The sequence below is a fragment of the Bombus vosnesenskii genome, unplaced genomic scaffold, assembly GCF_011952255.1.
Source record: "Bombus vosnesenskii isolate JDL3184/JDL3185 unplaced genomic scaffold, Bvos_JDL3184-5_v1.1 scf7180000014621, whole genome shotgun sequence".
Taxonomy (NCBI): Eukaryota; Metazoa; Arthropoda; class Insecta; order Hymenoptera; family Apidae; genus Bombus; species Bombus vosnesenskii.
In genome coordinates, this window is record NW_022883555.1 from 496872 (window position 1) to 524527 (window position 27656).

The 27656-nt window shown below is 38.7% G+C and overlaps 4 protein-coding genes across 9 annotated transcripts in view; 2 read left to right on the forward strand and 2 right to left on the reverse strand.

Annotated features, from left to right (window-relative positions):
* Positions 1–6030, forward strand: part of LOC117240333 (transcriptional activator cubitus interruptus) — a 145801-nt gene extending 139771 nt beyond the window's left edge. For all 3 annotated transcript variants that reach the window (XM_033506316.1, XM_033506317.1, XM_033506318.1), the window contains 7 exons: positions 121–375; positions 694–858; positions 941–1105; positions 1357–1779; positions 2006–2542; positions 2642–2899; positions 3128–6030. In XM_033506316.1, coding sequence (XP_033362207.1) covers positions 121–375; positions 694–858; positions 941–1105; positions 1357–1779; positions 2006–2542; positions 2642–2899; positions 3128–4594 — 3270 coding nt within the window. In that variant the 3' untranslated portion in view covers positions 4595–6030. The remainder of the gene's footprint in view (positions 1–120; positions 376–693; positions 859–940; positions 1106–1356; positions 1780–2005; positions 2543–2641; positions 2900–3127) is intronic.
* A 122-nt stretch (positions 6031–6152) lies between these two features.
* On the reverse strand, positions 6153–20708 carry LOC117240332 (flagellar attachment zone protein 1-like). 4 transcript variants are annotated; one of them, XM_033506314.1, is made up of 16 exons: positions 19430–19959; positions 17355–17632; positions 17127–17228; positions 13922–14767; positions 13138–13531; positions 12285–12637; positions 11001–11432; positions 10423–10596; positions 10126–10332; positions 9528–9779; positions 9158–9444; positions 8830–8932; positions 8494–8682; positions 8082–8406; positions 7363–7886; positions 6153–6780 (listed from the first exon to the last, which is right to left on the reverse strand). In XM_033506314.1, the coding sequence occupies exons 2-16, from the start codon at positions 17532–17534 to the stop codon at positions 6685–6687; spliced, it is 4464 nt and encodes a 1487-aa protein (XP_033362205.1). In that variant the 5' UTR covers positions 17535–17632; positions 19430–19959; the 3' UTR covers positions 6153–6684. The 4 variants fall into 4 exon arrangements, with proteins under 4 accessions (XP_033362205.1, XP_033362204.1, XP_033362203.1 ...); XM_033506313.1 differs by lacking the exon at positions 19430–19959 and adding an exon at positions 20579–20708 and having other exon boundaries at positions 7363–8406; XM_033506312.1 differs by having other exon boundaries at positions 7363–8406; positions 19430–20053.
* A 386-nt stretch (positions 20709–21094) lies between these two features.
* LOC117240360 lies at positions 21095–25234 on the reverse strand. The gene is made up of 9 exons (XM_033506365.1): positions 25112–25234; positions 24195–24326; positions 23899–24105; positions 23239–23454; positions 22739–22912; positions 22436–22635; positions 22110–22375; positions 21868–22027; positions 21095–21338 (listed from the first exon to the last, which is right to left on the reverse strand). Exons 1-9 carry the CDS (start codon positions 25232–25234, stop codon positions 21332–21334), a joined length of 1485 nt encoding a protein of 494 aa, XP_033362256.1. The 3' UTR covers positions 21095–21331.
* A 1694-nt stretch (positions 25235–26928) lies between these two features.
* Positions 26929–27656, forward strand: part of LOC117240345 (protein GDAP2 homolog) — a 69679-nt gene continuing 68951 nt past the window's right edge. Inside the window, exon 1 of the mRNA XM_033506349.1 lies at positions 26929–27230. The gene's annotated coding sequence lies outside the window, so the exon portion shown is untranslated. The remainder of the gene's footprint in view (positions 27231–27656) is intronic.

A 27656-nucleotide genomic window follows, 5' to 3' on the forward strand; every position in this document is an offset into this window, starting at 1 on the left:
TCCGAAGCAAAACAACAACATGAGTCACTCTCCATTCGAATCGTCCTATGACCCATGTGCCGCTACAGATACGTAATTCAGAGGGATTGGTAATCGAAGAGATTGACGATCGGTTTGCAGAGCACGGAGTCCTGCAGAAAAGCGTCAGAATCGTCGACCAGGTCGGTGACGGCCGAGGCGGACACGTCTTCGAGGAGAGCTTCTACGAAGGTAAAAAGGGAGCCTGCGACGACGACGACGAACGCTGCCACGACCACAGCACCACCTACTCATCCTCAAGGACTTAGCCCTAGCGAAGATCTTCGAGATGAACCTGGAGATTTTATCGAAACGAACTGTCACTGGAGGGACTGTGGTCTTGAGTTTCCTACTCAGGTGAGAATTTTAATAACGCTTTTTGAATTGTAAAATTTAATTAGCTTCTTAATATATACAAGTTTCTAAATTTTCACGTAATTTTGCTTTTATTCCTATCGTTATTTTAATCCAATGTGATTGTAAGCTTGTAGCATAAATTCGTCTTGTTTTTATATTTATTACATAAACGAAAAGAGGAGACGCAATATATATAGGTACAACTTAATGTTATATAATAGTGTGTTAGTGTGTCCTAGTGCGTTAATATAAAAGTTAATTTAATAGTTCTATATTTTGGTTCTTAAAATTAATACTTTACATTTTTATTACTTACAGGATGATCTTGTGAAGCACATCAACAATGACCATATACATGCGAACAAGAAGAGCTTCGTTTGTGGTTGGGAGGAGTGCTCGAGGGAGGAAAAGCCATTTAAGGCTCAATACATGTTGGTGGTGCATATGAGAAGGCACACCGGTGAAAAACCTCATAAGTGTACTGTGAGTACATGAAACTTCGAACGAAGATTCGCAACGTGCTAGTTAAATATTTATATTTATGCTATAATTTGTGTTATTACAGTTCGAGGGATGTTTCAAAGCATATTCGCGTCTGGAGAACTTGAAGACGCATCTGAGGTCCCATACCGGAGAAAAACCATATACTTGTGAATATCCTGGTTGCAGCAAGGCATTTAGTAATGCCAGCGATCGTGCGAAACACCAAAACAGGACTCATTCCAACGAGGTAATTATTAAATATAAAATCAACCCCCTCTTAATTGGCGGGATACTTAATTATAGAAGTTAAGATTAAATACTCCAAAATTAAGCAATCTCTAATTTAAACTATTTTAACTAACTATACCAATTAAGACGTAAGTCCAAAATTTCTAAAATTAAATGTACACCAAAATCAAATTTCCTAAATTGTATTTCCAAAATTTAAAAGCATGATCTTTGTACTCATGCTATAATCTTTAACACCGTGATTTCCAGAAACCATACGTTTGCAAGGCGCCAGGTTGCACGAAAAGGTACACCGATCCATCATCTCTGAGAAAACACGTGAAAACTGTGCACGGTGCAGAATTCTACGCCAATAAGAAGCACAAAGGAGGCGGTGGAGATGGCGGAGGCAGTGACGAGGCTGGTGCAGGTGGTCATAGCCCTAGCAGAAGTGAAGATCTGCATCCGAAGACACCTAGTTTGTCAAGTCCGAGTGTGAAATCTGAAAGTGAAGCGAATAGTCCACCTAGTATGATGCAGCAACAAGGTAGCCCATTAGTTGGTGGTTGCAATGACGAAGTTGCTGGTGTCAGTGCATTGACTGGTGATGGCGTTACCTTGGCTGAGGAACCTTGGAACGAGGAACCCGATGACTTGGATATCGCTGATCTGCCAGTTGCTCTACGTGCCATGGTAAGTTGTATACTTCCTTGAGCTTAGCAATATTCCTGACAATATAAGACGGTCGTATAATTGTAAATCATAAATGGGAAATATTTGATTATCATAATAGACAGAGATACGAAATATGTAGAAGACGATATCAGTAACAACGATAAGCTACATTTTCATTCTACGTTTGCAATAACAAATCTAAATTACTCAATCCAAAATGGTCAACTTCTGATTAATCCAACAGGTTGGCGGAATGGAATCGCAGCAGCAACAACAACCTCCTCCTCCTGCTTCAAGGAATCGTCTGAAAGGCAGACTGAACGCAAAGGGCATGCCGAGCTTGCCAGTAAGCGTGTCCGGTATGAGGGGAACACGTGGTATGGGTCCTCAGGGTAACATCGGGGACCTGAACAGGAGGATCACTGACCTGAAGATGGAGGGTGGCGGTCCCGCCCGCCAAACGAGTCTTTCTGACCTGCAACTCAGGCTGCAACCTCTCAACGAGCCACGAAGGGACAGCAACAGTACTGTGAGCACCTATTACGGTAGCATGAAGTCCACGGACTTTGGTAGTAGAAGAAGCAGCCAGGCTAGCGGGGTCAGCGCTGTCAGAATGGGTCAAACTGGACCTGGAAGCTTCTACGATCCCATCAGTCCAGGAACATCACGAAGGAGCAGTCAAATGAGTACCACTTCCGGTAGAATGAACCCACCGAGTCATCTTCAAGGACCTTACTCGACGAGCAATCTTGTCGTTCAGACGCAAAATATGTCTCTTCAGGTTGGTAGATGAATATTTTATCTCTTTTCTTATTACGTTTATTTTGGTTGGACTAATAATGTGCGTGGAATATTTAATGTAATGTAACGATAAACTTAGGGTATCCAGGGTATGCCAGGAGATTGGAACGGTCCAAGCGGCCATTGTACGCAACCATCCGGTGATCGTCGCATGTCCGAACCCACCAGGGGTCACCAGACCCAAAGAAATTCACCGCCTGTACCACCCAGACCAAGATCTGCTCAACTTCCAGAACATCATCCTAATCAGGAAGTCATTCTGGATGAGGTTGGAGAAGGTGAAATGGTGGAGAATAAGCTGGTCATTCCTGATGAGATGATGCAGTACTTGAATCAAGTAAGTGTTTTCTTAAAGCATCTTATACGTAGTTCTATAAAGCAGCGTTCGCTTAAGCTTCAATGAATCGGAAGATCGTGTTGTAACAAGTGTATCGTAAAACAAGTAGCGATTTTATTCCAGAAATACTTTCCAATTGAATTTTAGCGGAAACAACTTATAACGATAAACAATTTGTTATAGACTAATGAATCAATGTATTTACTAATCTATTTTTTCTTTCTGCAGGTTCAAGCAGGAGGAACTCAGGTGAATTGCCGTAGCAGTCCCTTACCAATTTGCCAGTCCCCAATTTGCACAAATCCCTTGCATTACCAACGTCAAATACAGCCTACTTGCAACTACAACCAGTCTCACCAACAAACCTGCTACCCGCCACCACAACCAGCTCAACCAACGTGCACGAATTATCAGAATACCTCTCCATCTCCTTACAACCAATGTCCTAGCTCTAGACCTCCTCAGTCTAATTCACAATACTGTCCTCCACCCTCTTATCCATCTCAACCGAACGGCGGGCAAGTACTCAGTCCAGCAGCGGGTCAAGTCATGTCACCAGGATCTCACTACGCTCCCAGTCACATCAGCGATCAGCCTCTAACTTCACCAGCAGCTGGTGCCCTAGCGCCTCAGCATCCTCCACAAAATCTTCCTCAAAACTCTGCTCAGTTAACTAGGAACTGTCCCCAAAACCACATGCACCATGGCTACTACCCTAGTTACAATTGTCAGGCACAAATGAACGCGAATTGTACCGGAAATCCAACCAGCCAAGTGAACCACCACACAAACCCCGTTTGTGCTCCACCGAATCACAGCTCTATGAACCAACAACAGTGCGTGCAGATGCGATCAACTGGCAATTGTCCACAATTGTCTCCTCACTGCACTCAACAGCCAGCTATATCTAATCAGACAACTATGAGCCATGCTAATCCACAGTGTGGTCAAGTAGCCAATCAATGTACCAGGCCAATGGTGACACCTAATGGCCAGGTGTCAAATATTCACCCTGTTCAGCAGAGCACAGTGCCCAACCAATGTGCTCAGATGTCGCCACACTGTTCTCAACTGAACATCAACAACCAGGCTAAACCAATCACCAACATAACCAGTCTCCAAGGCTGTCAACAGCAAACACCACAGCAAAATACACCTTGCCTGCAAATGGCCAATTGCGCTCATCCCAATGGTGGCCATAGATCAGTGAACGATTCTGCTTTACCGAAGAGGACGTCTCCACAGCTGTGCACTGCTCAGCAGACCAATTGCAGGATACAACAGCAGCAACATACTTGTACACACAATTGTGCTCGAACCAATCCTCCAAATCATCAACAGTACAATTGTAACTGCCAATGGGGTTACGGCGGAGATCAATGTTACCACGAGCAAACCGGTGCTGCTATGCCAGAGATTCAATGCAGAGACATCAGTCAGTCTCAACAAGGATCTCCTATGAAGCCTCCTCAAGGAATGAGACAAGATTCGTACAGAAGGACACTGGAGTATGTGCAACAGTGCAGGAACTGGTCTGGAAACGCACAGACCCACGAAACAAATGTCTCTAGTTCTACTCACCCCATGTCGCTGCCACAGCCATTGCCATCAAGTGCCAATATGGTGGTCAACGACATGACTTCGTCTCTGAGTTCGTTGCTCGAGGAGAACAGATACTTACAGATGATCCAGTGAATATCGTAATCGCGATATGAATATATAAATATAGATATATATTTTCTATCGTAACCTTTTTTGATACTATCGTTTAATAAGAATGTTGGAACGAAGAAATAAATAATCCATCTCAACTTTTGGAGATGGAACCTTTGTATTTTTGATAAAGACCGATTTTTCTTATTCTTTGTGTAGAAACGTGCGCATTTCGTAATTGTTAAGCGCCCAGTCGACGATCGCTTAAATTAATTGTTAATTAGAATTGTGGATCGCGTCCTCGAAAGATGGATGACGTTCTCGGTAATTGAGAAACGATCGCACTCGAAGTGATACGTATTACGAGAGAGTTCAAATGTGTTTTCTACTACGCTGCGTTGTTTATAGGATATAGTATGTATTTTGTACAAAAATTGACGGAACCTCGGGGTGCCTTACAGAGCTAAGCTAAATGGAATAACGGAGTAATTTATTATTTTTGGAGGATTGTATTTAAGACGTTTAACGTCTAAAATTCTGTCAAGCGAAATTTATAGGATTATCAAAGCACTACGCTTACGGGCGAGATCTCCGTTGGATCAAGCTTCTGTTTGTCGCACAAAATTTTACGCGTGTGAATATCGACACCGCGTCAGAGATTGTGAGATACTTTTCGAGAACATCCTTGTAACCGTATTTTTGTACGACCAGTCTTTTCAAAGCGTGCCAACATACCGTTCTTATCGTGTCATCGTAATTTTATCTTCTTAACGTTAACAGCGAATGATAAACGACGTACATGGTGACTTTATAAAGATACATTTTCTATGCGATGGTGCGACCTGCTAATGAGATTAATCGATCGAAATGAAAAAATAGACAGCCAATACTAGGATATAACGATGTGTAGATAAATCGTACTAATGTAAGAGATTATTAATCAACGCTCATGTACCACGTGCATGATACAATTAGACAATCATTTCGTAAAAATGTGTTGAATGTGTGTACTGATGGACGAACGAGTGGCTCTATGCGTGTGTCTTTCATAAGAATCATTGTAAAAAAAAGAAGCGCAAGGCAACTAAAGAAACATTTCTAGATTATATATATTTGGTCTTTTGATCGACCTAAACGATCATAATAGAATCCCTCTAATTTTATAAAATGTATCATCGTCCAGTGCCTTTCATCGTCGTGTCGGTCGATGAGAAATTAAAGAGTACGTTGAACAGTTGAAAACTTAGCGTACCTAGAGCTGTTTTCTTTTTCTTCTTTCCTTTTGTTATGCAAACGATTTTGTACGAATTTTATTATATCTACGAAAGGCGAGGAGTCTTGTGAATATTATACATATCTTATCGTATACATATAGCGTAGTGATTCAAGTATGTGAATGGAAGGAGCATGACAAAAGTTTTACATCTTGAGAATTGTTAATTATTTTAAAATAAATCATATCGATCCCATCAACGAAATATTCTCGTTAGAAGTGTTTCTAATAATCTTACCTGTCTCGTTTAATATTGCGTTTAATATGCGTTTAATATTTAGAAAACAATACTTACAGAAGACATACGAAATAGATGAATAACAGATATCTGGCTTTTTCAAGGAATCTTTATTTATACAGTGAAATTAGTAGGTACAATTTGTAGAAGGTACAAAACAGGAACGGATTCCAGAATGATCACATACAGAATCTCGGTTAGGAACAACGAGACGTTATTTACATCGATAAATTCATGGTACATTGATAATAAAAATATTGGAGCATGAAAAAAGAGAAAAAGGAAGTTTAGTAGAAATATTCGTATCGATAGCTTTGAATCACAATGATATGTTTCAAAGTCTTTTCTTAAATTACGAAGACAAGTTACATTTCGTACGTAGATTTAATCATTAGACGAGACGGCACGTTTTGTTCGTGAAAAATACGTATCTTTTTTTTTTTTTTTTAATATATAGGATGAGCCCAAAAAGATAAAATCATCCTAAAATTATATAATTCCTCTTGGAAACGAGAGCCGACACGTTTTTCGAGACGAGACTCAAACAAGCGTGTTCTTCACGTTTCTGTGCACGACGGAAATAAACGCGACGTAAACGAACGATTAAAAATTGTAGGCGTCTCAAGACGTGTTATCGGGTGGTGGTTCGTTAGGAACGCCACTCGAGTCGAGCTTCTCGGTATTTTTGGCGTCCTCGGTGGTCGATGATTCAGGTACCTGAACAATAACACAGTCATGAAATACGTCGTTCTGTAACTTATTATTAAATATATCATACCAGTAAGCATATTATTATCAAGTATGTAGTATGTGAATGGTAAAAATAGAATAGCAGACGTAAAAGGCAGTAGAATATTTCAATTTGCTAAATTATTAGTTAATATACCGATATGTATTTTTGAAATTATTAAGATACACTAAGACGAAGAAGTAACGACAGTAAAAAGTTTAAAAAATGGATTATATAAACGAAATATGTAGTATTCCGTGAATAAAATTCAAAACAACGGACAAAAAAATAAGGATAAGGAAAAATTGTTCTTAAAAAAAGACAATAAATTTGAAGTAAAGAACCTGCTACTGTCAGACTGCGATGACATCGCACGTAAATATCAAACCCACGACCACAGTCACTTTTAATAGAACGTTACGCGCGAAACCCACCAATGAATTATCGTCTCGTGAACTCAAAGACTACACGACACGTGCCAAAAACTTGGAACCACGTATTCCATTCACCAGCAAACACAGGAAGCTCACAGGCTAAAATATCTTCTACAATATATGAAACATGCATACCTGACGAGGTAGATCCGACAAAGTAGTCCCTAACCTTCGACTAGGTAGGACATCAGGCATGGGAGGAGGAACAGGCGGTTCCCCATAGACTTCATGAAGCTCCTCTAACCTAGTACTCAACGCAGAACCTCTTCTATTGGTCGCACTCATCTTATTCATCAACCATTTCGCCTGCTCTTCCAACCTTTTCAACCTATCTTCCCTGGCAGCTAAAGCTTCTTCCGGTGTCCTACTCTTTGCACCAGGAACCTTCTTGTCTTCCTGTTTCCCAGATCCACCAGCTTCTGCCGAACTCGCGTCTCGTTTTCCAATTTCACCTGGTGAACTCGACGAAGCAGATTCTGTCGTGGAAAACTCTTTGACAGTCTCTATGCTCGACGAAGAGCCCACAGAAACGTTATCCGAATCGACAACGCTTTCCATTGGTTTGGTGGGTCGCTTTTCCTTAGAGCCCACCATGTCCTCGCTTGTCGGCGTGTCGAAAGACGAGGAAATTTGTCCGTTTGACAACGACGCGCCGAAAACTGGAGCAAAAAATCGATTAGATGGACCGACGATCAAGGGATCGCTGAATTGGACGTTTTTCACGGTCGAAGGTGCCACGCTGGACGGAGGAAAGGGCCCGATAGAGAACACAGGCTGTGTGTTGGCTACACTGGTTGCACTAGGTACATAGGATGTGGACAATTTTGAGGAGTCTTCGTTCTTTTCTTTCTCACCGTCCGTATTCGTCGTGCTTCGAGCATCTTCCATTGCGATTGACGACGATCCACTGTGAGTTTGTACTGGAGCATTGAGACTGAAAGCTTTGTTGACGTCTTTCACGATGACTCCTTCAGGCTCTGGAAGACTTGTAGACCAAGATTCGATGGTTGGTACCATATGATCACCCTTGATGTCTTCTGTAGCATTTTCATCGTTTGCAGCTTCGAAGGTTGCTGACGTCACGTTTATACTGCTCTCGATTCCTATGAGATTCTGGATGACGTTTGTCAGAGCCTGGTCCAGGGGATTTAGCGATTCTTGTGGACTTCCTGGGATCAACTATCGAAGGAGAGAAGTCTTGAGTACTTTGCGATTGTTAGTGAGTTTGGATTTAACAGAAAATGTATTGAATGTTTGTTAACTTACTGGTGACTCGTTTGTAGATTCAGCATTTAGAGTTGCCTCCGCGACTTCGGTCTCGTCTAGCTCCGCTTCTGTTTCTGGAGTAGGCGTTCGTTGCTCCAGTGTCGCTGAGGAACCTGTCTTTGGCTCGGATAGCTCGGTGTCAGTCGGTTGCTCTGATTCTGTGTCTGGTGTTGGTGCTCGGGGACTCTCCTAAAGATGCATTTTCCGTTATGTGTATATCGTACATTTTTGTTACATGTAAAATTTCAGTATTTGAACGAATATCTAATATATTTGTATGATATAAAAAATTGCAAGATTCTAGTAGACGTTAAAGATAATCGAATTATTAGTAACCTTTCGCGGTCTTCTGCGTGGACCTAATCTAATTCTTCCTTCCACGGCATTGTCTTCTTCGTCGGTATCATCCCCTCGTTCGTCGCTGAACCCACTTTCCGCACTGTATCGAAGAATTGATAAGAGTTCACCGATATGAAGATTATAATTGGAAACTTATATTCTTATTCTATATTAGACGTGTAAATTAGTTGGAGGCATTCGTAGACTGAAATATTTTGCTATCTTACAACAATTCCAAAGAAATCACATCTATAACTTCGCTTAACGTCGTCGAACGATAGAAATTACTTTAATGAATTACATTCATATTGTTTCTATAAATTACCTATTGTTGAAAGAATCGTGAGAAGCTAGAGCTTTTCTGGCTGCAAACTCTCTTCTCAAACTTCTCCACTCTAATTCCGTGTTCGTGTTCTTCTGTCTAGCGGATTCCCATTTCTCGCGGCAGTATTCCAATTCCTGCTTCAATTCTTGTAACATTTTTCGCTTCTGCTGCAACTCGTATCGAAGAATCTTCTCGTGCGTGTGCAACTGATGATGTTGTGCTTGCATTCGATCGACTATCGTCCAGGTTTTGCTTAATTCCGCCGACACCGTCGATAATCGCTTTTCCTAGAGACGTATGCGAGAATTAATTTAAAAAACTGTTTTGTAAGACGATAGAGAGAAGGAAAGGTGAGATTCTTATTTGTTACCTGTTCACCGAGTTTGCATTCTAAATGAACGTTCAACTGTTTCATTCGATTCATCTCCTTCTCCAAGTGTTTCTTTTCCAATATTAATTCTTTCAGGCGAATATACGTTTTGCTGACTGAAATCACCAATCTGGGACCAGCTGGAGTGTCGACTGACTTGTAACAGATATTGGGGTCAGAAGAGGATGCCGCTGAAGCGGACGGAGCACATTCTGCGTGACAGCTCAGCAACTCCAATAAGACACGCCAAACCTGAGACAGACAATATCTCATCATTAGATCGCGAATCTTTATGCGAGTTTACATTTTTATGAATATATCTACCCTGAATATCTTACGTATTTTCTATTTTTTCTATTTTTAAATCATAATCACATTTAATCCCTTCGAAACAGATTTTTCTTCGAAAAATACGATAATATAATGATATGAATCATAATATATTCAAATTTGAAAAAAATGGATCAAATATAATTTACCAAACGAGATGTACAGTTAGGTCACATCTCAGTGATACGAGGAGGATTCTAACGATCCTGCGAAAGGATTAAATTGCTCGTAAATATTTGAAAGAGGAAATGAAATTTGTAATTCTTACTTTAGGTAGATTGTGAGCTATGTCTTCTTGTTGTAAGTCATCTTCCTTTTTCTCTGCTTCGACCTCGGTTCCGTTCTCTCCGTCAGCGCGTTTCTGGGACGGTTTGCTGCCCTCGACTTGCTCGATTAAATCGAGAAGAAGCTTGGGAAGCGCGGCGGCCTCGGTGCCTTCCTCTCTCGCCATGTTGCAGATCAGGTCGTGATTCTCCTGTTAAAATTCCAAAATAACCAAAATCCACAACAGGTATGGGCAAAAGCGTGGTCAGTTTTAGGAAAACATATCATAATTCTCCAATACCTGAAGTAACTGAGTCAATCGATCGAGATCCATGTCGGCAGAGGTAGCACCCAATAGCATCTGCGTAAACAGGCTATTAATCAGAGACATCTGATTTTGAAGATCTCTGCAGTCCGCTTTGGTGAGTCCCAATTGCGACTCCAAATTTGATATTTCCGTATCCTGCGTGTCGATCTGTCCCAAACACATAGAGAAAACTACATCTGAAACGTGCGTTCTATCACAAGAAAAGACATATTTCGAATATTATTCTAGAATATCACATTTTCCATTCAATTATTCGAATAATAGAAAGTTAACGATGACTGTCCTATAAAAAAAATAAAAAAGAAAATTGGGGTGACTTTCTACCACATGGAAACTCACTGCCCAAGTATTTTTTACCTTAAAAATTCCTGTATCACTAAATTTAGTTTCATTCGACTTTAAGAAAATTCAAGTCGATATTTTTAGTGCTTTCTGCAAAAGATGTTCCTAATACTTAACGTAGCGGACTGTGCATCATGCTATTGCATGAGTATCGATTTATAAACTTAAATGATTTTATAAATAAATTAGATAACTTATAGACTTAATACCTTCTCGTCAGCCTTCTTTAGATCCTCCTCCAAGCACTCGCACTTTTTCAACGAGTGATCCAATCTGACCCTGGTTTCAGCTAACTCTCTCACTGCCGTCTCCTTCAGTTCGTTCAGCACTTTCAGCCTCTCGTTGTAGAGGCTCTTCAAGCTATTGATATTCTCCAGCTGACGTTCGCACTCCAGGCCAACGTCGTCCTTCTGTTCTAAGAAGCTTCTGTCCCCAAGTTGCAGCAGAATCTCTGCTAGATGGTCCTTCAGATCGTTGGCAGCACGTTCCCTGAAGTAAACGGCCTCTCGTGACCGGTTGGTTATATCCGACAAGCAACGGATGCGATACCGATGCTGATCCGGTTCAGTCTCCAAATGGTATCGCAGATCGTCCACCTTGTCCATTTGAATGCGAATGTCGTTCCTCAGCTCGTCGGATATCTGATGCGAGAAAGCGAAATTTTACAATTTAGATCATTTGATATTTGTAGAGGTAAGTTTGCAACTTTTCGATAATTATGAAAGTCAAGTTTGTATTATTAATTGCGAAAGTTCATTAACAAGGGAAGTTTCAGAAATGATTTTGAAAATACCTACTTTGTCAATAATTATAGGAATGAAATTCGATTTATAAGTTTCTGGAGGTTTGAGGAAGGTAAAAGTTTCGAAATTAATTTGGCGAATAATATTTCGATATTTATGAGACCGCAAATTTTGGCGTTCGATGTTGAGATAAGTTGCAGAAATAATTTCGGAGATATTTTGCCAATATTTATGAGGGTAAAATGTGGGTCATAAACTTGAGCGTTACATAAACTCGACGTTAACGGAAAATTTCGGAAGCAGTTTTGGAGGTAAGTTTTCGATGTTTCTAATGAAGTTTGGTTCGTGGAACAAACTTTTTATTTTCTTTAAAACGCTAAAAATAACGCTAGAGGACAAAACTATAGAAATTTCAAAACCTCCAATTAATAGAAATCTTCGACTGACCATTTTTATCAACAAAGGTCGTTTTAAAATTAGTTGATCGTGGGAATCTAAGCGTTTAGCTACTCTGTAGGTTAAACTGTCTCTTTGTTCCATTCTGTTTCGTTCTGTTTGCTTGCCTCCACGAGAAGTTTGTTTTTAAAGCGAAAGGTGTAAACTTGCCGGCACGTGCTTTCTGTCTTAACTAAATTTGAAAACAACTTACAAAGGACCGATTTCAAGCGACCGACTTTGTTCCAATTTTAATCAGCATAGAACCCTTCATTTTCTACTCTATTATAAATAGAATACGAAAGAAAAGTTTACTTTTAAAATGCTCGTTAGTCGTTGAGCTTCTAGACGTTGCGCGGCCAATTCGTGTTCGCTTGCTCTCTGATCTTTCTCTCTAGACTTCTTCAATCTGTCATTTGCCGCGATTGTTTGAGCTTGTTCGTCTTTCTGCGCGGACCTTAAAAGATCCAACATCCTCGAAGTTTCCGAATGAGCTTCCTTCTCCGCGTCTAACTCTCGTCTAAGCCGCTCCATTTCCGACGAAACTGCTGCTATTGCTCTTTGCCTTGCCTCCCTCTTCATGATTAATTCCTTTTTGAAATCTTCGATGTTCGTCGTGCGATCGACAGGCGGACTTTCTTGCGGATCGTCTATCGATTCGATTGGACCTGTTTGAAGTAAAGTGATCGTATGATAGTTTAAACAATCGCAACACATTCAGTTTTCCTTCGCCTCTTTATTAAGAGAATTTTTATGTCTTAAGAGCAATCGGGGCAAAGTTTATCAATCTATTATTATTTTGAATACAAAAGTACACGAATTTCTCTTTAAAATTAAATACATATATTATGTGCATTAACGAAGATAATAACTTCTCTATTGTGTATTTATTTCTGAAAAAATTATTGTTGGAGCCTAGAGTATCACATGTCTTTTTGTAAAAATATAAAAAGTATGTATTACCAATAATTGGCGAATATGATGTTTCCACACGACCTAAACAAAATTGTATCCTTTGGAAGGGTTAGTTACGAAGATATAATGATTCCTCTTACATCTATTTTACCATATTCCTAAGTCATATTTACTTCGTACAAAAAAAAGTTTTATTCCTGCCAACATCGTAGTTGATATTAATTATAGTTTTAATCTCACTAGCTGAACGTACCAACGTCTTCCTTCAGATCGTCATCATCCTCGCCCTTTCTCTCAGTCTTGATAGTCTCCTTCAGTCTTTGAATCTCGTCCAAAGCGTCCTCGAGAGCCTTTCTCTGCTTCTTCTTATCGGATATCTCTTCCGACAGCTGTGCTTTTAATTCCGAAGACCTCTGGCTCTCGATATTTATGATTTCCTCCTTTTCCAGCAACGATTTCTGCAGATCTTGCTCGAGGCTGGAGATCTTCGCTTCGGCAGTGCCCTTTAACACGTTAAAGTTATCGATTTCCTTCAACAATCTCTCCGTTTCCTTTGTAGCGACGTCGAACTTTGTCATTAAATTTTCGTACTCTTGTCCGCGCTCTTCCAACCTCGATTCTACTTCCTCGTGTTGCGTTTTTGCTTCCTATAAAATAATCATCGCTCTTATTTTCGATAAATTCGATGAATAAAAGGCTGAATTACAGAAGAAAGGTTACGAAGACTGTATCTTCTAAATGGAAGAGTTTAATGGAGAGCGAGACCATTAAACGGAGAATGAGAACATTAAGCAGAGAACGAGAACATTAATTGATTCACTCAGAAAATTATAAAATGTATAGTTTGTTTTAATCTTTCGATTTAATTATTTACTCGTTGCATTTCTGCATGATTACGGTTTCTAGAAATATATTGCAACACACTATCAACATAAACTACAAAAATGAGATCAAATATTTTGACAAGTATTTTAAACAAATTAAATTAAAAAAATTCGGTCGAGTCTCCAAAAATGAAGAAACACGAGCAAACTCACCTTGTAAGCCTTCGTCAGCTTCCTCACTATCGCCTTCTCCTCCGTCAGCTCCTTCATCAGCCTCTCGTTCTCACATTGATACTCTGATCGCTCAGCCATCAGTCTTTCGACTTCCTTCAACAACCTCGTCACTTCTTTCTTATCTACACCCTGTTCCACTTCATCCTCTAATCTACCTTCTCTCGCTTCAACCTTCGATTTCTTTAAATGCAAATTCGAACGATCACCATCGTTCCACTTGGAGCTTCTAACATCTTCCTCAACGTACGCGACGCTTACTCTAGAAACAGTCTTTGCTCGAGCCTCGTCCACTTGCGTTTTAAATTCGTGTTCAGGTACTTCGATGCTATTTGGAAGCCTATCACACAGATCATCGATTGTCTGTCGACAATTCGAGTCTTGAATCTCCTTTGAATCACAGATACTCGTAGAACTTTGTCTTTCGTCTTCTCTATCGAATCCTCGAGTCTTCACCACCGTCTCCAGCCTTTCTATCCTCGAACGAATCTTCCTTAAGAGGCTTTCCAATCTCTCGATCCTAATCTCCATCCTACGCCTTTCATCTTCATCTTCGTCATCTCTTTCATCGTCCATCGTCAGTCTCTTCCTCAAAGCTTCGTCCAGCGCTTCCGAAGAAACCACTCGTCTTCTCAGTTCCCTTTCTCTCGATAACTCCATGTACAGTGCCTCCAAATTGGCCAAAGTCGCCGTGTTCGCGGAAGCCAGCTGCTGATTGGCCATAGCAAGCTGCGAGATCACCTCCATAGCCTTTTGATTCTGCTGAGAGAACGAAGGGCTATGTTCCTCGGCCGTCTGCCAACCTGTCATCTGCGCCGCGTACGTCAACTGCAATATAAATAAGTGGACTAATTTCAGAGACGTTAATTGAACCGAGCCGATCGATGATCGGAATTCTGGTTCAAGGAATGGTTACGCGGACCAGCCTGTTGCTTTCTTTGCATTGCGTTCTACAGACTTGCGTCACGATATTACGTCCGTTTCGATGGTAAACGAAGGGAAAGATAGGAACGACAGAAACTAGGAATTAGGTAAATTTTGAAAAAATAAATTAAACAAATCTTGAACGCGTGAACAGTTGTCTCAAAGATATGATAAATGTTAAAGATTATTCCACTGAATATCCAAGCTTATTAATACGACGTATAATTGATTGCTTAAGCATCTTTGTGATTGTTGCGAAATATGTACATACTCGCGTTAAAAGTCTCATAACTTCTACGTACATTCTCAAATCTGTTTCAAACTTTTCCAGCGCAATGATGATAATCAATGTGCCTGGTTACAATACCATTGACATTTCGTAAATATCAAAATGCCCAGCAGCCACTGTAACCCTAGTTCAAACGCTATTAATCATTTCCTTTAAATCCTCTGCGAAACGAATACTCGATACCAATAAATCTTGGCGATCAAGAGGAGCAACAGATTCTACGCTGTGGAAGAACTTACGCGTAAACAGTAGCAGCGGATGCCAAGAGAATTCGACTATATATTCTTAGCCTTTCTTGAGTCTGATTAAAATTCTGCAGCTCCTTGAGGACCGCGTATCCATGCAATCGTTACAAAAAAGACTGTTCTTACGACGGATCGTCGACGAGCTTCTGCAAGCTCGATCCACGCCGAACGATCTACGAGAATGTACTGGCACGAGGCTTAGGACGTTCGCCGAACAAGCTCGAGACACGAGGGGCACGTGATCGCGATCGATGCCTGCGAACTCGACGCGCCACGGTGGCCGTGACTCAGCGTGTTCTCCCGAAATCATGAGGAGCCACGAGCTTTTTGGAGACCCGCCAGATTTCCCACGAAACAAAAGAGCGCGCCTGGGAAAATCTCTTGTCGACATCTACGTCGCCGATGACCTCTGAACAAAAGCTTTCGCGTTTTTCTATTGCGTTTTCCGATTATTCGGAACGTGTACGCTATTGGCGAATGTTCGAATTGGCTGTGTGTTTTAGAATTTCGCTAATTTCGAGAAAACTTTGAACGCTATAGAACTGTATAGTTTAGAAGGAGAATTTCAAAGGAGATTTCGAAAATTTCGGAGAATTTCAGGCAGAAAGTTAACCTTGGATTTTGCTACCGTGAAGATGATTTTAAACATTGATCATCGAAAGCAAAGTAATTTGACGAAGTCAGAATGAAAGTACACTGCTGATCGGATGTTTGAAATTATTACGTGATTCGTAGAATTTACAGTTTAAAAGAGGAAGTTGATTTAGAACGTTGTTAGTTTAGAGAAGTCTTTAAACGTTAGATTTATTATCTCGAAGTGACGGCAGATCTGCCAAAGCAATGAAAATGATCAATTCGTAATTTTTCATAGGTTTATGTGTATTTTTTCATGTATCTTTCATTTCAATTTCTTTGGTACAAGCTTTACATTTCATTCGTCGGTAGTTCCAATGTCAATAAGAAAATTGGCCGACGAATCAGTGAAGATACTTTTGAAACGCTTCGGCATTAATTCTCGAGATGCGACCAAGATCGGGGAATTTTGTTTCTAGGAATATTTGCAAAATGGTCTGAGTGGGCCTATAGCCCGGTTTTATTGGTGTTTTTAATAGGAAGTGATGTAAGAAGTATTACTGTATCTGAAAGATCTTCTTTCACGTCGAGACAATCGGAATCTATGAATCATGCTGCCGAAGATGAAAGTTGAGTCATAAAGAGAAGATAAGTACTGGAAATAAAAGAAATACGAGACGTAAAGGTGGTGTGCACATTTCTCCATTGAATTGCCCTTTCGAATTCACAAATGGAAAATCACAAGTTCGTTCGATCAAGTATCTGCCTTAATATTACATTTGTAACCAAGAATATTCATATACGTACGTGTATATCGATCATACAGTCTTTCAAAGAATGAATTAGGTGATTTATTAGAAAATTAGTCAACTGAAAATGCACGAACAACCATTGCCTCCACCCTGGACAAATTCCAAACTTCTTTTGTACTTCTCTTTTAATTCTACTCCGACGCAAATGGGATTCTCCTAAGTATCTTATTTATGAACTTGTTTACGTTCTACTTTCTACTTACGATATCTATCTTCCGTTGGGTCCTGGAATTTCCGGTGCACCGAATCCACAAAGATTCATCACGGACGACGATATATTTTCGCGAGCCAACTGTCTACAGCTATTCTGTTTAACTGCAGCCTAAGATAAAAACTTCGCTTACCAAAGTTTCTCGTCGTGGGGATCGCAAGTTCGACAAACTCGGTGCTGATGGTCTTTGACTGGAACGTTCTTCGCCTCTGAAGGTCGCGTAAGGACTTGGACCCTGCAAAATTCCACGGAATTAAAATAAAATCCGATATATAACAGTGTTTAAAGTATTTTCTCGTGGCTTGTCTCGTCTCGACGTTCCTCGGAAGCTAACACGATAAATATTCGTTTTATATTTAACCTGCGATCGAGGTTCTTCACCCACGTCGAACGCGCTGGTCCTCGTCCTTTGTCGTATATTTTCGTTCGCGTATTCCGGACAGCAGGATTCCTCCGTCCCGTAGACAAACGTCTCCTCGCTTTGTCTCCTCAAATCTGCCGACGAGAACGGTGCGCTGCTACTACTGCCAGCCGCACCCATACTGTACTTATTCTACTAGCAAACGCTAATCTCTTCGTTGACGTCGTGATTTACAAGAGCTTCGTTTGATCTGTTTCGAAATAGAAGCTGCGAGGTGTCTGGAAGCATATTTCAAATCATACAAATCAAAGGTTTGTACATTTTATTAATTGCAGTCTTATCTTCGTTTATTAATTCCATTGGAGTTTATCAAACGATTCTATGATTTTTCAGTCTTTATTATTCTAGGATCTTCGAATGACAGCATGCAGTTTATAGAGTTTTAAGTCGATAGAATCCTAAATATTATTTCTCGTAGAATTATTTTCTCGATGTCTGTCGGTGCTTCTAATTGTTGAGAATTCTGGATTTTCGCGAACGAGGGATTCTACTTGTTCAGTCCACGATTCTGTAATTTGTCAAATGAGAATTTTTTAATGCTTCTCTTTACTAAATTTTAACATTCTGTTTCTGTGAAAGCTGTTTCCAATAAAAATTTCTAAACTTTCACAAAATCGAGGTATTGATATCACCTGAACACACGCGAGACCTCATTATTATCATTTACTATAAATGACGCTAATTTTCCGATAACGTTATCAGTTTTACTCCCCGTGGAGTTACGAAACACGAGGACTATATGAAGATAAACGAATCTATTCTTTTAGTTGCCACTAATATACCAACTCTCGATTAGCTCCGTAGAGTGAGCGAGTTGGCACAGAAGAAAAAAGTCAGACCGGGTCAGCTCGTATTTTTAGAAGACATATCTGTCTAGATCTTTTATTTTAAAATCTACCGTTAGTCTTCCTTAACAAAACGAGCAACAACGAACCACGAAAAGAAGGAATTTTGTAAAAATGTAGTTGTTTCGAATAAAAACAAATGAATCACAGAACGGAATTTCTCTCCTGTTTCTTTCGATGCTTGAGACTCCATTTCTTCCTTCCTACTGGAGATCAAAGCTACTTCTTTTACAGCAGCGAATCCTCGAACAAGCTTTATGACTCGCGTGCCGCCGAGTCTTCCCTCGCGATACGAGGCGCGATGTAAATATGACTTAAATATAACTCGATCTACGATCGAAAAGCGCCGCGCATTTTCCAACGGAACTAACGAAAACAAAGAGGCAACCAATCTAATTTTTTCAACTCTCCACCATTACACAGCTATTAGCTTGCAATGTACTACAATAAATATGTTACACGTAGATTATTGTAATTAAAGGGACGCGCAATGAAAACTTATGCAAATATACAAATAGATACGAACATAACAAACGAAGAACAGAAACTGCGCCAATCCAATTCTTCAAACCTTCCAATACCAACGCTTCAGCTAATAAAACAACTCAATAGTACTATTATTAAACAAATTTACTCTGGCCACATCAAATATCTAACTCATCGGAGAATTTGCTCTTAAAACCAGAAGGAAGCCAAGCAATGTCCACTTTGTTCAAAATGTTATCATATTTCTCAAATTATTCGATTCTGCCAAGAAATAAGTAGGAAAAAGAGAACAAATCACAGACAATCCGGTGCAATTGCCGCAGAAACGATCAACAGAGACAGAACACGGGTCGAAACAAACGTGAACACGAGTCGCAAGTCCGATGCCATAAATACATCATAAATAGATGTACGGAGCGGTTCGGCACGCGATCCAAATTTAGATCCATAAGAACGGTCCGACGTGCCTCATCCAATCTATCGAGTATAATTTAAAAACGTCCACGCGTTTACATGGTACAATCACGAGGGAGTGTTGCGTGAAAGTCGAAGGAAATTGCGAAACGTGAAATAGTATCGAGAGGAAATTCAAATGGCGGACGCGAGACGAACATGTCACTCGGTTGTAGTTTCCGGAGATCGGACGATTTTTAGGATGATTTAGGTTGTCACGAGTGGACTCACCGGTGGTCATCCGAATCGTGGATGGTTCGCAGGGTTCGATTTCCTTAGGGTCAACGGCGACACTTGACTACCGTCGCCGCTTGCGGCCAGCGACTCACTTCTCTAAAAATACTGTTTCGAAAGACCGCGTGCGCGAGAACGTCCAAGCGTTCGCTTCGGTTGTCGCGCACGCGCGATTGCCACTTCCGTGTGACGCTAGTCTTCTGATCTAGAAAGCTTTAGCTTCAGTAAACTTCCTGGATCTCTGCGGTGATCGGTTTTTTGGCCCGTGGAACGCCATTAAATTCGCTTAGATGACCCATCTGGTCTCGAAGAACGGTGTTTCGTAGAAATGAGGTATTTGTTAGCATAGGTTTTTGTATTCTCTTTTTTTTTTCTTTTTCAGTGAGACGGAAATGTGGGTTTCGGAAGTGGCTGTTGCTTTCTTGTTGATATATTTAATTGGTTGTTCGAACTTTTACCAGTTTGGTAGCTGCTAATGTATTGTTTACGATGAGCGGAAAAATCGATACATAGCTGCTTTTTAGTAGAGATTCGTTCTTCGTGAGTATATACTTTGATAAGAAACCGATAAGAATTTTCTGTTGCTTTCTTATTGATATATTAACGTTTCCAACATTGTTAGTAATTGCGCATTGATATATTAATAGCGACGATTCGTCGTTGAGAGTATACTTTGATATTTATGTGAAGTTTCAATTATGTACCGGAATATATCAAATATTAATATAAGTATCAAGTTTTTATCGTTCAGTGTTGAAACCCGCGAAGAGAAATTGTCTATAAGACTAGAAATATCTACTAGAAATTATGTCGTTCTGTCTACGTCAAAATTATTTGTAGTCGCTTATTAATATATTGTTAACAAATATCTATATTTATGTAAAAATTTCTGTAATTTAATGTTCGAACCAGTGAACAAAAATGATCGATGTTATATTATAAATTACATCATCCTAACCATCCAGAAAACCACATAAACAATTATTATTCAATATTTTGCTCACTTCAATTCCTGTGTGACGTCGATAATCGTTTATGTAAACAGCTGTCAAAGAAATAAACAAAATAATGAATGCCAAACAAAATTATTTCTAATTTTACTGAAAATACGGAAATGCGTATTACAATAAGCTTGGTGGTACTTACGTTTGGCGAATTTCCTGGCGTCGTAAATCCACTGAAAGTCCCATGACGACCGTACGAGAGCGGAGTCGAAGGAGAAACTCGAAGATACGAAAACGTGTTGAACCTAACAATAGCGCCGCTCCTATTCTATATTTAGTCAGTTTTTCAAACGTTTCGACGTAGAGGTACACGTGCTCGCGGACAGAAGCGCCTCGACTTCCTGCACATTTTCCTGTCACATTAGCGTTGAGATACTATAAAAAAAGTCAAGCTGCAAATAATCCTGAAATATATTAAACTCGTTTCATTGGCAATTGCAACGAAAACAATAGCGTTGGAAGATTACGAAATAGAGTACTAGCTTGGAATTGTTATCTTGTCTAACTCTACGCATGTTTATCGTTTTTTTTTTCTTTCTAATAAGCGTTTTATCTAAAGATAGTTTGAAGTACGATGCATTGAAAAGTAATGCGAATACATAAGAACGTTTTCAAGGTGAATTATAAAGATTTGTGTTTAAGTAATACGGTTTCGTTAAAACAGATTTATTATATAGAGTATAATACAAAACATTACAAAAAGTAGATGTAGTCTTTTACTTAATTTGATATGAATGTAACAATTAATGACGATCATCCTCGGGATTAAACGTTTTATTATTTACATCGATAGCGCCAGCTAAATCATTGCTTGAAGCAAGACAAATTAAGACGACAACGATGATAGATATCGCAAGAGTGATCTCGCTGTTGAGAATCCATTCGATTTTGTACGTTAATACCTGCAACATGTATTTACGGCTGTGATTCATGCTATGATGCGTTTGTTTTCTTATAATATAAGGGCTTTTCTTTCGTGTGTTGTAAATCCACTGAAAAATATTTTGGGAATTCGGTATAATATATATATATATAAAATTTGAAATTCATTGAAAAATAATTTTAAGAATTCTTCTACTTAACTTACAATATGATACGTGAAATTTTTAATTTCGTATTTAAAAACCAGTGACAAATAATTCGTAAGAATTCGTTTATACGTGATAGCCCACCTACTCTTATCATCTAGAATATTTCGTTTGTTTTTGACAATATTAATTTTTTGAACCATTTTTGAACCTTTAAATCATTCGACTTATACCTCAAACACCTTTTAATATTATCAAGAACAAGCGAGATATTGCAGGTAGTAAAGTTAAATGGACCACTTTGTGAAAATTTGAGACTAAGAAATTTTAAACTTGAAGCTTGACACTTGAAATTCAGCAATTGAAAGATTCGCATGTTAATTAATATAGAAACAGTCATTACTTGATAACAGCAAATTTCGTATTTCTACCCTTAATCAGAATCGCGGACAAACCACTCTTCATCGCTTCCCTCGTAGTGCACTGGTTCTCCGCGTAATTATCAATCATCTGATACATCCCATCCGACACTTTCAAATCACATTCACATTGAAGCGCCCATTCTTTAAAAAGACAAATCAATAAAATGAAAATTCATACAATATCATTGTCAATATACGTATAATCATTACTCATATACCATACCATTTACATTACCCTTATCAAACCTCTTGTTCGAGCTACACGTTTTTAACATGTTCAAATGACAGTCACAACAGCATTTTGAAGAATCTCCGGTTATCAAGGAATCGAGCTCTTTCACGATTTTCTTATCGTCATAGACAATATTTTGTCCGTCTTCCGATTTGTCCTCGACACCGTTAGGCTGTTCGATCTTACAGTTGACTGTGCATATTTCATCTCCTCGTTGGTTTGTTGTGCCCGTGGCCTCTTTCGTTACGTAAGAACCGCTGGAATTATTAAATAACACGCTGCTGGATTTGCAATCTGCGGTTCAACCCTTTCCTTACCATTGTTCCTCACGATCTTTGTTAATCGGTGCCTCCGATATCAAGATTTCCTTATCGAACTGAGGCTGTCCCTCTTCCACGGATAAAGTAATTTCAAAATTTTTCTCGTTCTCATTCAGTTCTTTTTTCACAGAGAATCCATCGTCTTTGAAATATTTGGGAGTTACGCGTTCTTCGTTCTCCTCTGTTTCGCATAAATTCTACGAAAATTATTATTTTATATGTATAATTATTTTCTGATTCTATCGTTAAAAATTGTTCATAATAATTGTGTAACAATATTTTGTGTGAAATAAATCTTACCGATACTCGAGGAACTCTCTCCATCTCATTTATGTTCGTCGTTGAACCATCGTTGCACTCTTTAAGTTCAGAAGATTGATTCAACATTGAGACTTCCAGAATAGGGACAGGTTTGTCACCTGTCTCGTCGCGCATCGGTGGTGAGTTCTTTGGTTTTACTTTTTGTACGATGATCTGAATCGATAATAACCATTATTTGTTCACTTTAATAAGAAGATGAATGAAAGTGTTGCTCGCAAATGATTTAGTTGTATTAACTGCACCAATAATTTAACATTCTCCACTTGATAGAACTCTACACGGTTTATCACTTAATCTGTTTTACATTCTAATGAAGAAGAAATGAGATTAATGGCGCCAGTCACCGTCGCGTTATTCGATATTATATTATACTTGTGTGTTCAATTGTTTTAACATATCATTTTCGATTAATTAAATCGAAATAGAAGCAACGAAAAAATGAATACAAAGTGAAAAAGGATTAAGTATTAGATTAACACCTCTTGACCCGTTTTATCCAGGATCCTCACGGTTCCTCTCAGATTTAAGCACTTGAACATATCCGCGACGAACGTCTCGTAAGCCTGCAACCTCCTTGTCAACACTGCCTGTGCCATTTTTTCACTTTTTACAGCCGCTTCCGTTAACTCCAAATCGCGTGTCAGACGGCCCATCCTTGCTACTAGCTGCTCATTATGCAACATCAGAAACTGAACCTGGTAATGTCGAAACATTGTTCTGACGATTACGATTCCATTAACACAGCTTCGAGAACCGAAACCTTGTCAAAGTTTCAATTTCCTATATCGAATTGTTTCAATACTTCTAGCTGTATAATTCTCAGTGTATATTTGTTCAATTTCCAACGAAACTAAACCTCGAGATGCATTATATTTTGATGCAATTACGTACCAAGTATAGGTAATAAAATAAAAATGCTAAATCAGAGAATTTAAGAAATGAACGTTCAAAATACGATCATTGTTAATGATACGAATTTAACAGAATAAAAATACCAAATAAAAGAATTTGAGAAACGAAGGTTTAAAATGTGATCAATGTCTTGTCCTATTTCTCTTGAATAACGGGATTTAACGAAATGATAATACTAAATGAAACGACGTCAGAAACAAAGGTATAAACAATGACCATTGTCTCACCCTGTTTGTTGTAAACGACACCGATTTCGAACAGAATCGACACGTTCTCTGGCTGTGTTCGGCAAACGACCGACACGTTCGATGAGATTCGAGAAAGTTGTCGATCGATTTGCTAGATCTAAGTATTTTCCCCACGTTGCTTGTTGTCGGTGACACGATCAATGGCGGATGACCATCATGCGCGTCATGAACGTTGTCAACGCCACGCTGAAAATTCCGTTCGATTCTTAGCAATGGGATGCGTCTCCACCAACCGAGCGGAAATTGCGAATTTGCCATTACAGCATGCGACTTACATCCGATGTATTTGAGTTTCGATCGATGGCACGAAGATTCGGGATGACGATGAAACGGAAATATGAGCTGGTGCCCAGGATTTCTATTTCTTTGCTCACGTAAACGAACTGGTAATCGACGTTTGGCAATGCCTGCGTAGAATTTTAAATAAAATTAGCAAAAATGGAGAACTGATAAGATTATTAATTGTTAGGGTGGTATTAATAACATGCAAATTACAAGGATTTAATTAATTTAAAGGTTTAGTAAATTAACGATTATCAAGATAACAATGTTTATTAAATCAAAAGTAAATAAGGATAAGTCGAAAGTTTATTTGTTACTAAAATTATTTTTACCAAAATATGGATATTAATGATAATTTGGAATAACTTCTTAAGATTTCTAGCGAGTTACCATACCTTTGCATTTTCCAATTAGTAGACCATGGATATTTACATATTTATAGGAAATTTAAATGTGCAAAAATGTACAGTTGCATATTACAATGTGCATAAATATTGAAGAAGAAGCATTCATTATAAAATTTAGAAGTCGAAACAAAAATTTGAATTTGCATAAATATCCGCGTAACCTACTAATTAATATAGATGTAAATAAATCCTTATTTTTTAAATTATGTTGAAATAATGAGAATTATTGAATTTCTACCAGTATTCTTATTTGCAATATTTAATAACCTCTCGATGAAAAGTATGTAAAAACATGATACTGCGATTGGTTAAGGTCGCCGTCTTAGGTGATAGAATAATGTATTCGAAGGTAAGGTATTGTTGTAGATTGCTCCATCCTCTTGGAAAAATTCCAATCCAATCACGTGTTGACGTATGAATCTTAAAAATTTGATTACCGTAATAATGTACTATGCAGCGAGAAATTAATTGCCCGTGCAAACGATCGATAAACCTTCACTCACTCTATCTTGTATCGTGTAATGTACGACTATATCCTCGTCAGTTCTATATTTCGTTTTTAATTTATTAAACTGAACTCCATTGATATACTGACAGTGAAACGTGCCACGTACACAGCAATACATTTTCATGAATATTTACGACAGAAAGACAGGTCCAAAGGAGAGATTAACAGATCGCTTTGGAAACAGTTGAATTGAAAATGTACTCATTACTTCGTAAGAGATGATCAAACCATCATTGAGGTGGGAAAATAACAAACAAAAGAATTGCGGTCCAGTTAATTGACGTTGCAATTTAAATTAATAATAAATATAAATTCAATTCATTGAATAGATATTTAGAAATAGATTTTATATTCTGTATCTTGTTAAAATAGATACAATGTAAAAAATTTTTTATACATATCGCACAATCGTAATTCATATCATGGTCAATTAGAAAGAATAAGACAGACAGCAACTGCCATCTGGTTGCGAAGTACGAGTAATCGTCAAAATTTACGTCATAAACGAGATAAAGCGTATCTGATATATCATTTTTCATTACGTGAAATTTAAAATAAGCTTGGAAAGGTCATCAAATTTGTTATGTTCCCTATAATTTTTAATTATAAATTTATAGATTATATTTAACGTGACTGCCGCAGATGATAAATTTAATAAACGTAGAAGAATCTGTTGCTAGATTTATGAAATAAGGGATTTTGCGTTGTGGGTAGTATATTTTGATGCACAAGTAGCTTTTCTATGTTTGATTTCAGTTCTAACCATTGGTAGCGTTGACATCTCTTTCTATGCTGAATTGATAACGTTGGAAATGATAGGAGAGTGGTAATATGGTTCTCAAGTTCTGAGATCATGCAGCAAAAATACATTGGGTTTTAGATCTATGATATATTTTATCTGTGCTCATGAGGGAGGGATTAATAAACTTATTACATGCAAATTATTCTCTAAATGCAATCTGCTGCGTTATTAATTATAAATAAATAGCATATATATATATATTGGTATTAAAACACATTTATTCTTGAAATTCATTCCTTTATTCGAATAATTTGCATTGCTATGCAATATACCAATTAAACATATATACAGAATACGTCATTAAAAACAAATGTTACAAATTTAAATACGTACATTTATAATAACCTATACTTTATACCAAGAGAGTTTATTTACAGAGATACGTACATATTATAATTAAATTAAACGCAAAAAACGAGGATTATCGATAAACTGTCGAAAATTGTTATTGCACAAATTAATGCTTGAAGGTTATCATGGATGAAATTTCATCCCAAGCCAATTTTTTAATAATGATTAAATGTTAATGAAACGCGTAATTTCATTTGTTTAATTTTATCAATATTTCAATTTAAAAAAGATATATTGCGGTAAATTTCCACTCATGACATCCTTTAAATATTAAATAGTCAATTTCCATGAAAGAGAAACACGAAAACCTACTAACTAATCTACTAGAGCTATATCTCATTATCCTTATCAATAATTATCAACATCTTCCAAAGTAACACTACATACCATCCTGTTATTGAACTAAACAATTTTCATCTAACAATAAAAATAGTAATACAAAATTTAAGTAACAAGCATTTATGCAACTTCCATCCATGATAATATTGATTAATTTCTTTTTGCAATAAGTTCGAATGGTTAAACACGAACGTTCAATAAACGAGAAGTTCGAAAGCTGCCGCCATTCTGTGAATATCGCGCACATGCGCGGCATTCTTCACATCGCGCTCTCATTGGTCAACGCGCGAGTCGGCTCGCTGGAGCGTACGCGCGCTCAGGTGCCGTACTGATCGCCTCGATGACAAGGCCGTCAGTTACTGTTCGTGCACGAATGCGACGAAATACCCGAACCTCTTGGCGGGTTTTCGCTCGGAGCTGCGCTCACGAGACCAGCTCGACAAGGAAACGGAGGTGACGTTTCTACGAAGAGAAGACAGTGAACGTTAACTCGAGACGATCGGCAAGCATCGACGGACTTAAGTACGAGAGACACTAATCAAGAGGCACGGAGAACCTATCGAGCACCTGAAGCTGCATTTTAGTCCAACTTTGGCCGCGCTGATAGGCGGACGATTCGTAGGTGAGTGAGCTGTAAACGATGCGTCGGCGCGACTAAGCACGCGGTTCCTCCATCTCGCTTTCTCCCGTGTCCTCATCACGTTCACGGAATTCCATGAAAAATTCCCCGTCACACATTCACAAATCTTATGTTCTACGTGTCGATTGAGCATGAACTCCTTACTCTTTACAAATGACCCTTGATTCCTTCGTTCTTTATTTTAGGTTAACTAGCACCTTACGCTGTATATGTCGTATAAACTTACCCGAAAATCCACGTTTAGGATATTGCGTGACATTTGCTACTCCAACTGACCGACGAATATTTGACAGCGGACTGACAGAAACTCGATTATCAGAGGCGCGTTGCTCGAGACGCGGATCGTTATCGATGCTGCCCTTTCCTGACAGACTTTCCAAATACGCGTGTCCCTTCCGTCACTATTCT

Excerpts from the sequence above, each read along its gene's own strand:
- LOC117240332 (XM_033506313.1), bottom strand. The coding sequence starts at position 17,534 with ATGGGTGCGGCTGGCAGTAGTAGCAGCGCACCGTTCTCGTCGGCAGAT. Across the intron at positions 11,433-12,284 it reads GACTAACGAGCATTTTAAAA|ATATCCGACGAGCTGAGGAA; the intron begins GTAAACTTTTCT and ends TTCTCGCATCAG. Across the intron at positions 8,933-9,157 it reads CACGATTCTTTCAACAATAG|TGCGGAAAGTGGGTTCAGCG; the intron begins GTAATTTATAGA and ends TCTTCGATACAG.
- LOC117240360 (XM_033506365.1), bottom strand. The coding sequence starts at position 25,234 with ATGTATTGCTGTGTACGTGGCACGTTTCACTGTCAGTATATCAATGGA. Across the intron at positions 23,455-23,898 it reads TGTCGTTTACAACAAACAGG|GTTCAGTTTCTGATGTTGCA; the intron begins GTGAGACAATGG and ends CGACATTACCAG. Across the intron at positions 22,913-23,238 it reads TGGATAAAACGGGTCAAGAG|ATCATCGTACAAAAAGTAAA; the intron begins GTGTTAATCTAA and ends TTATCGATTCAG.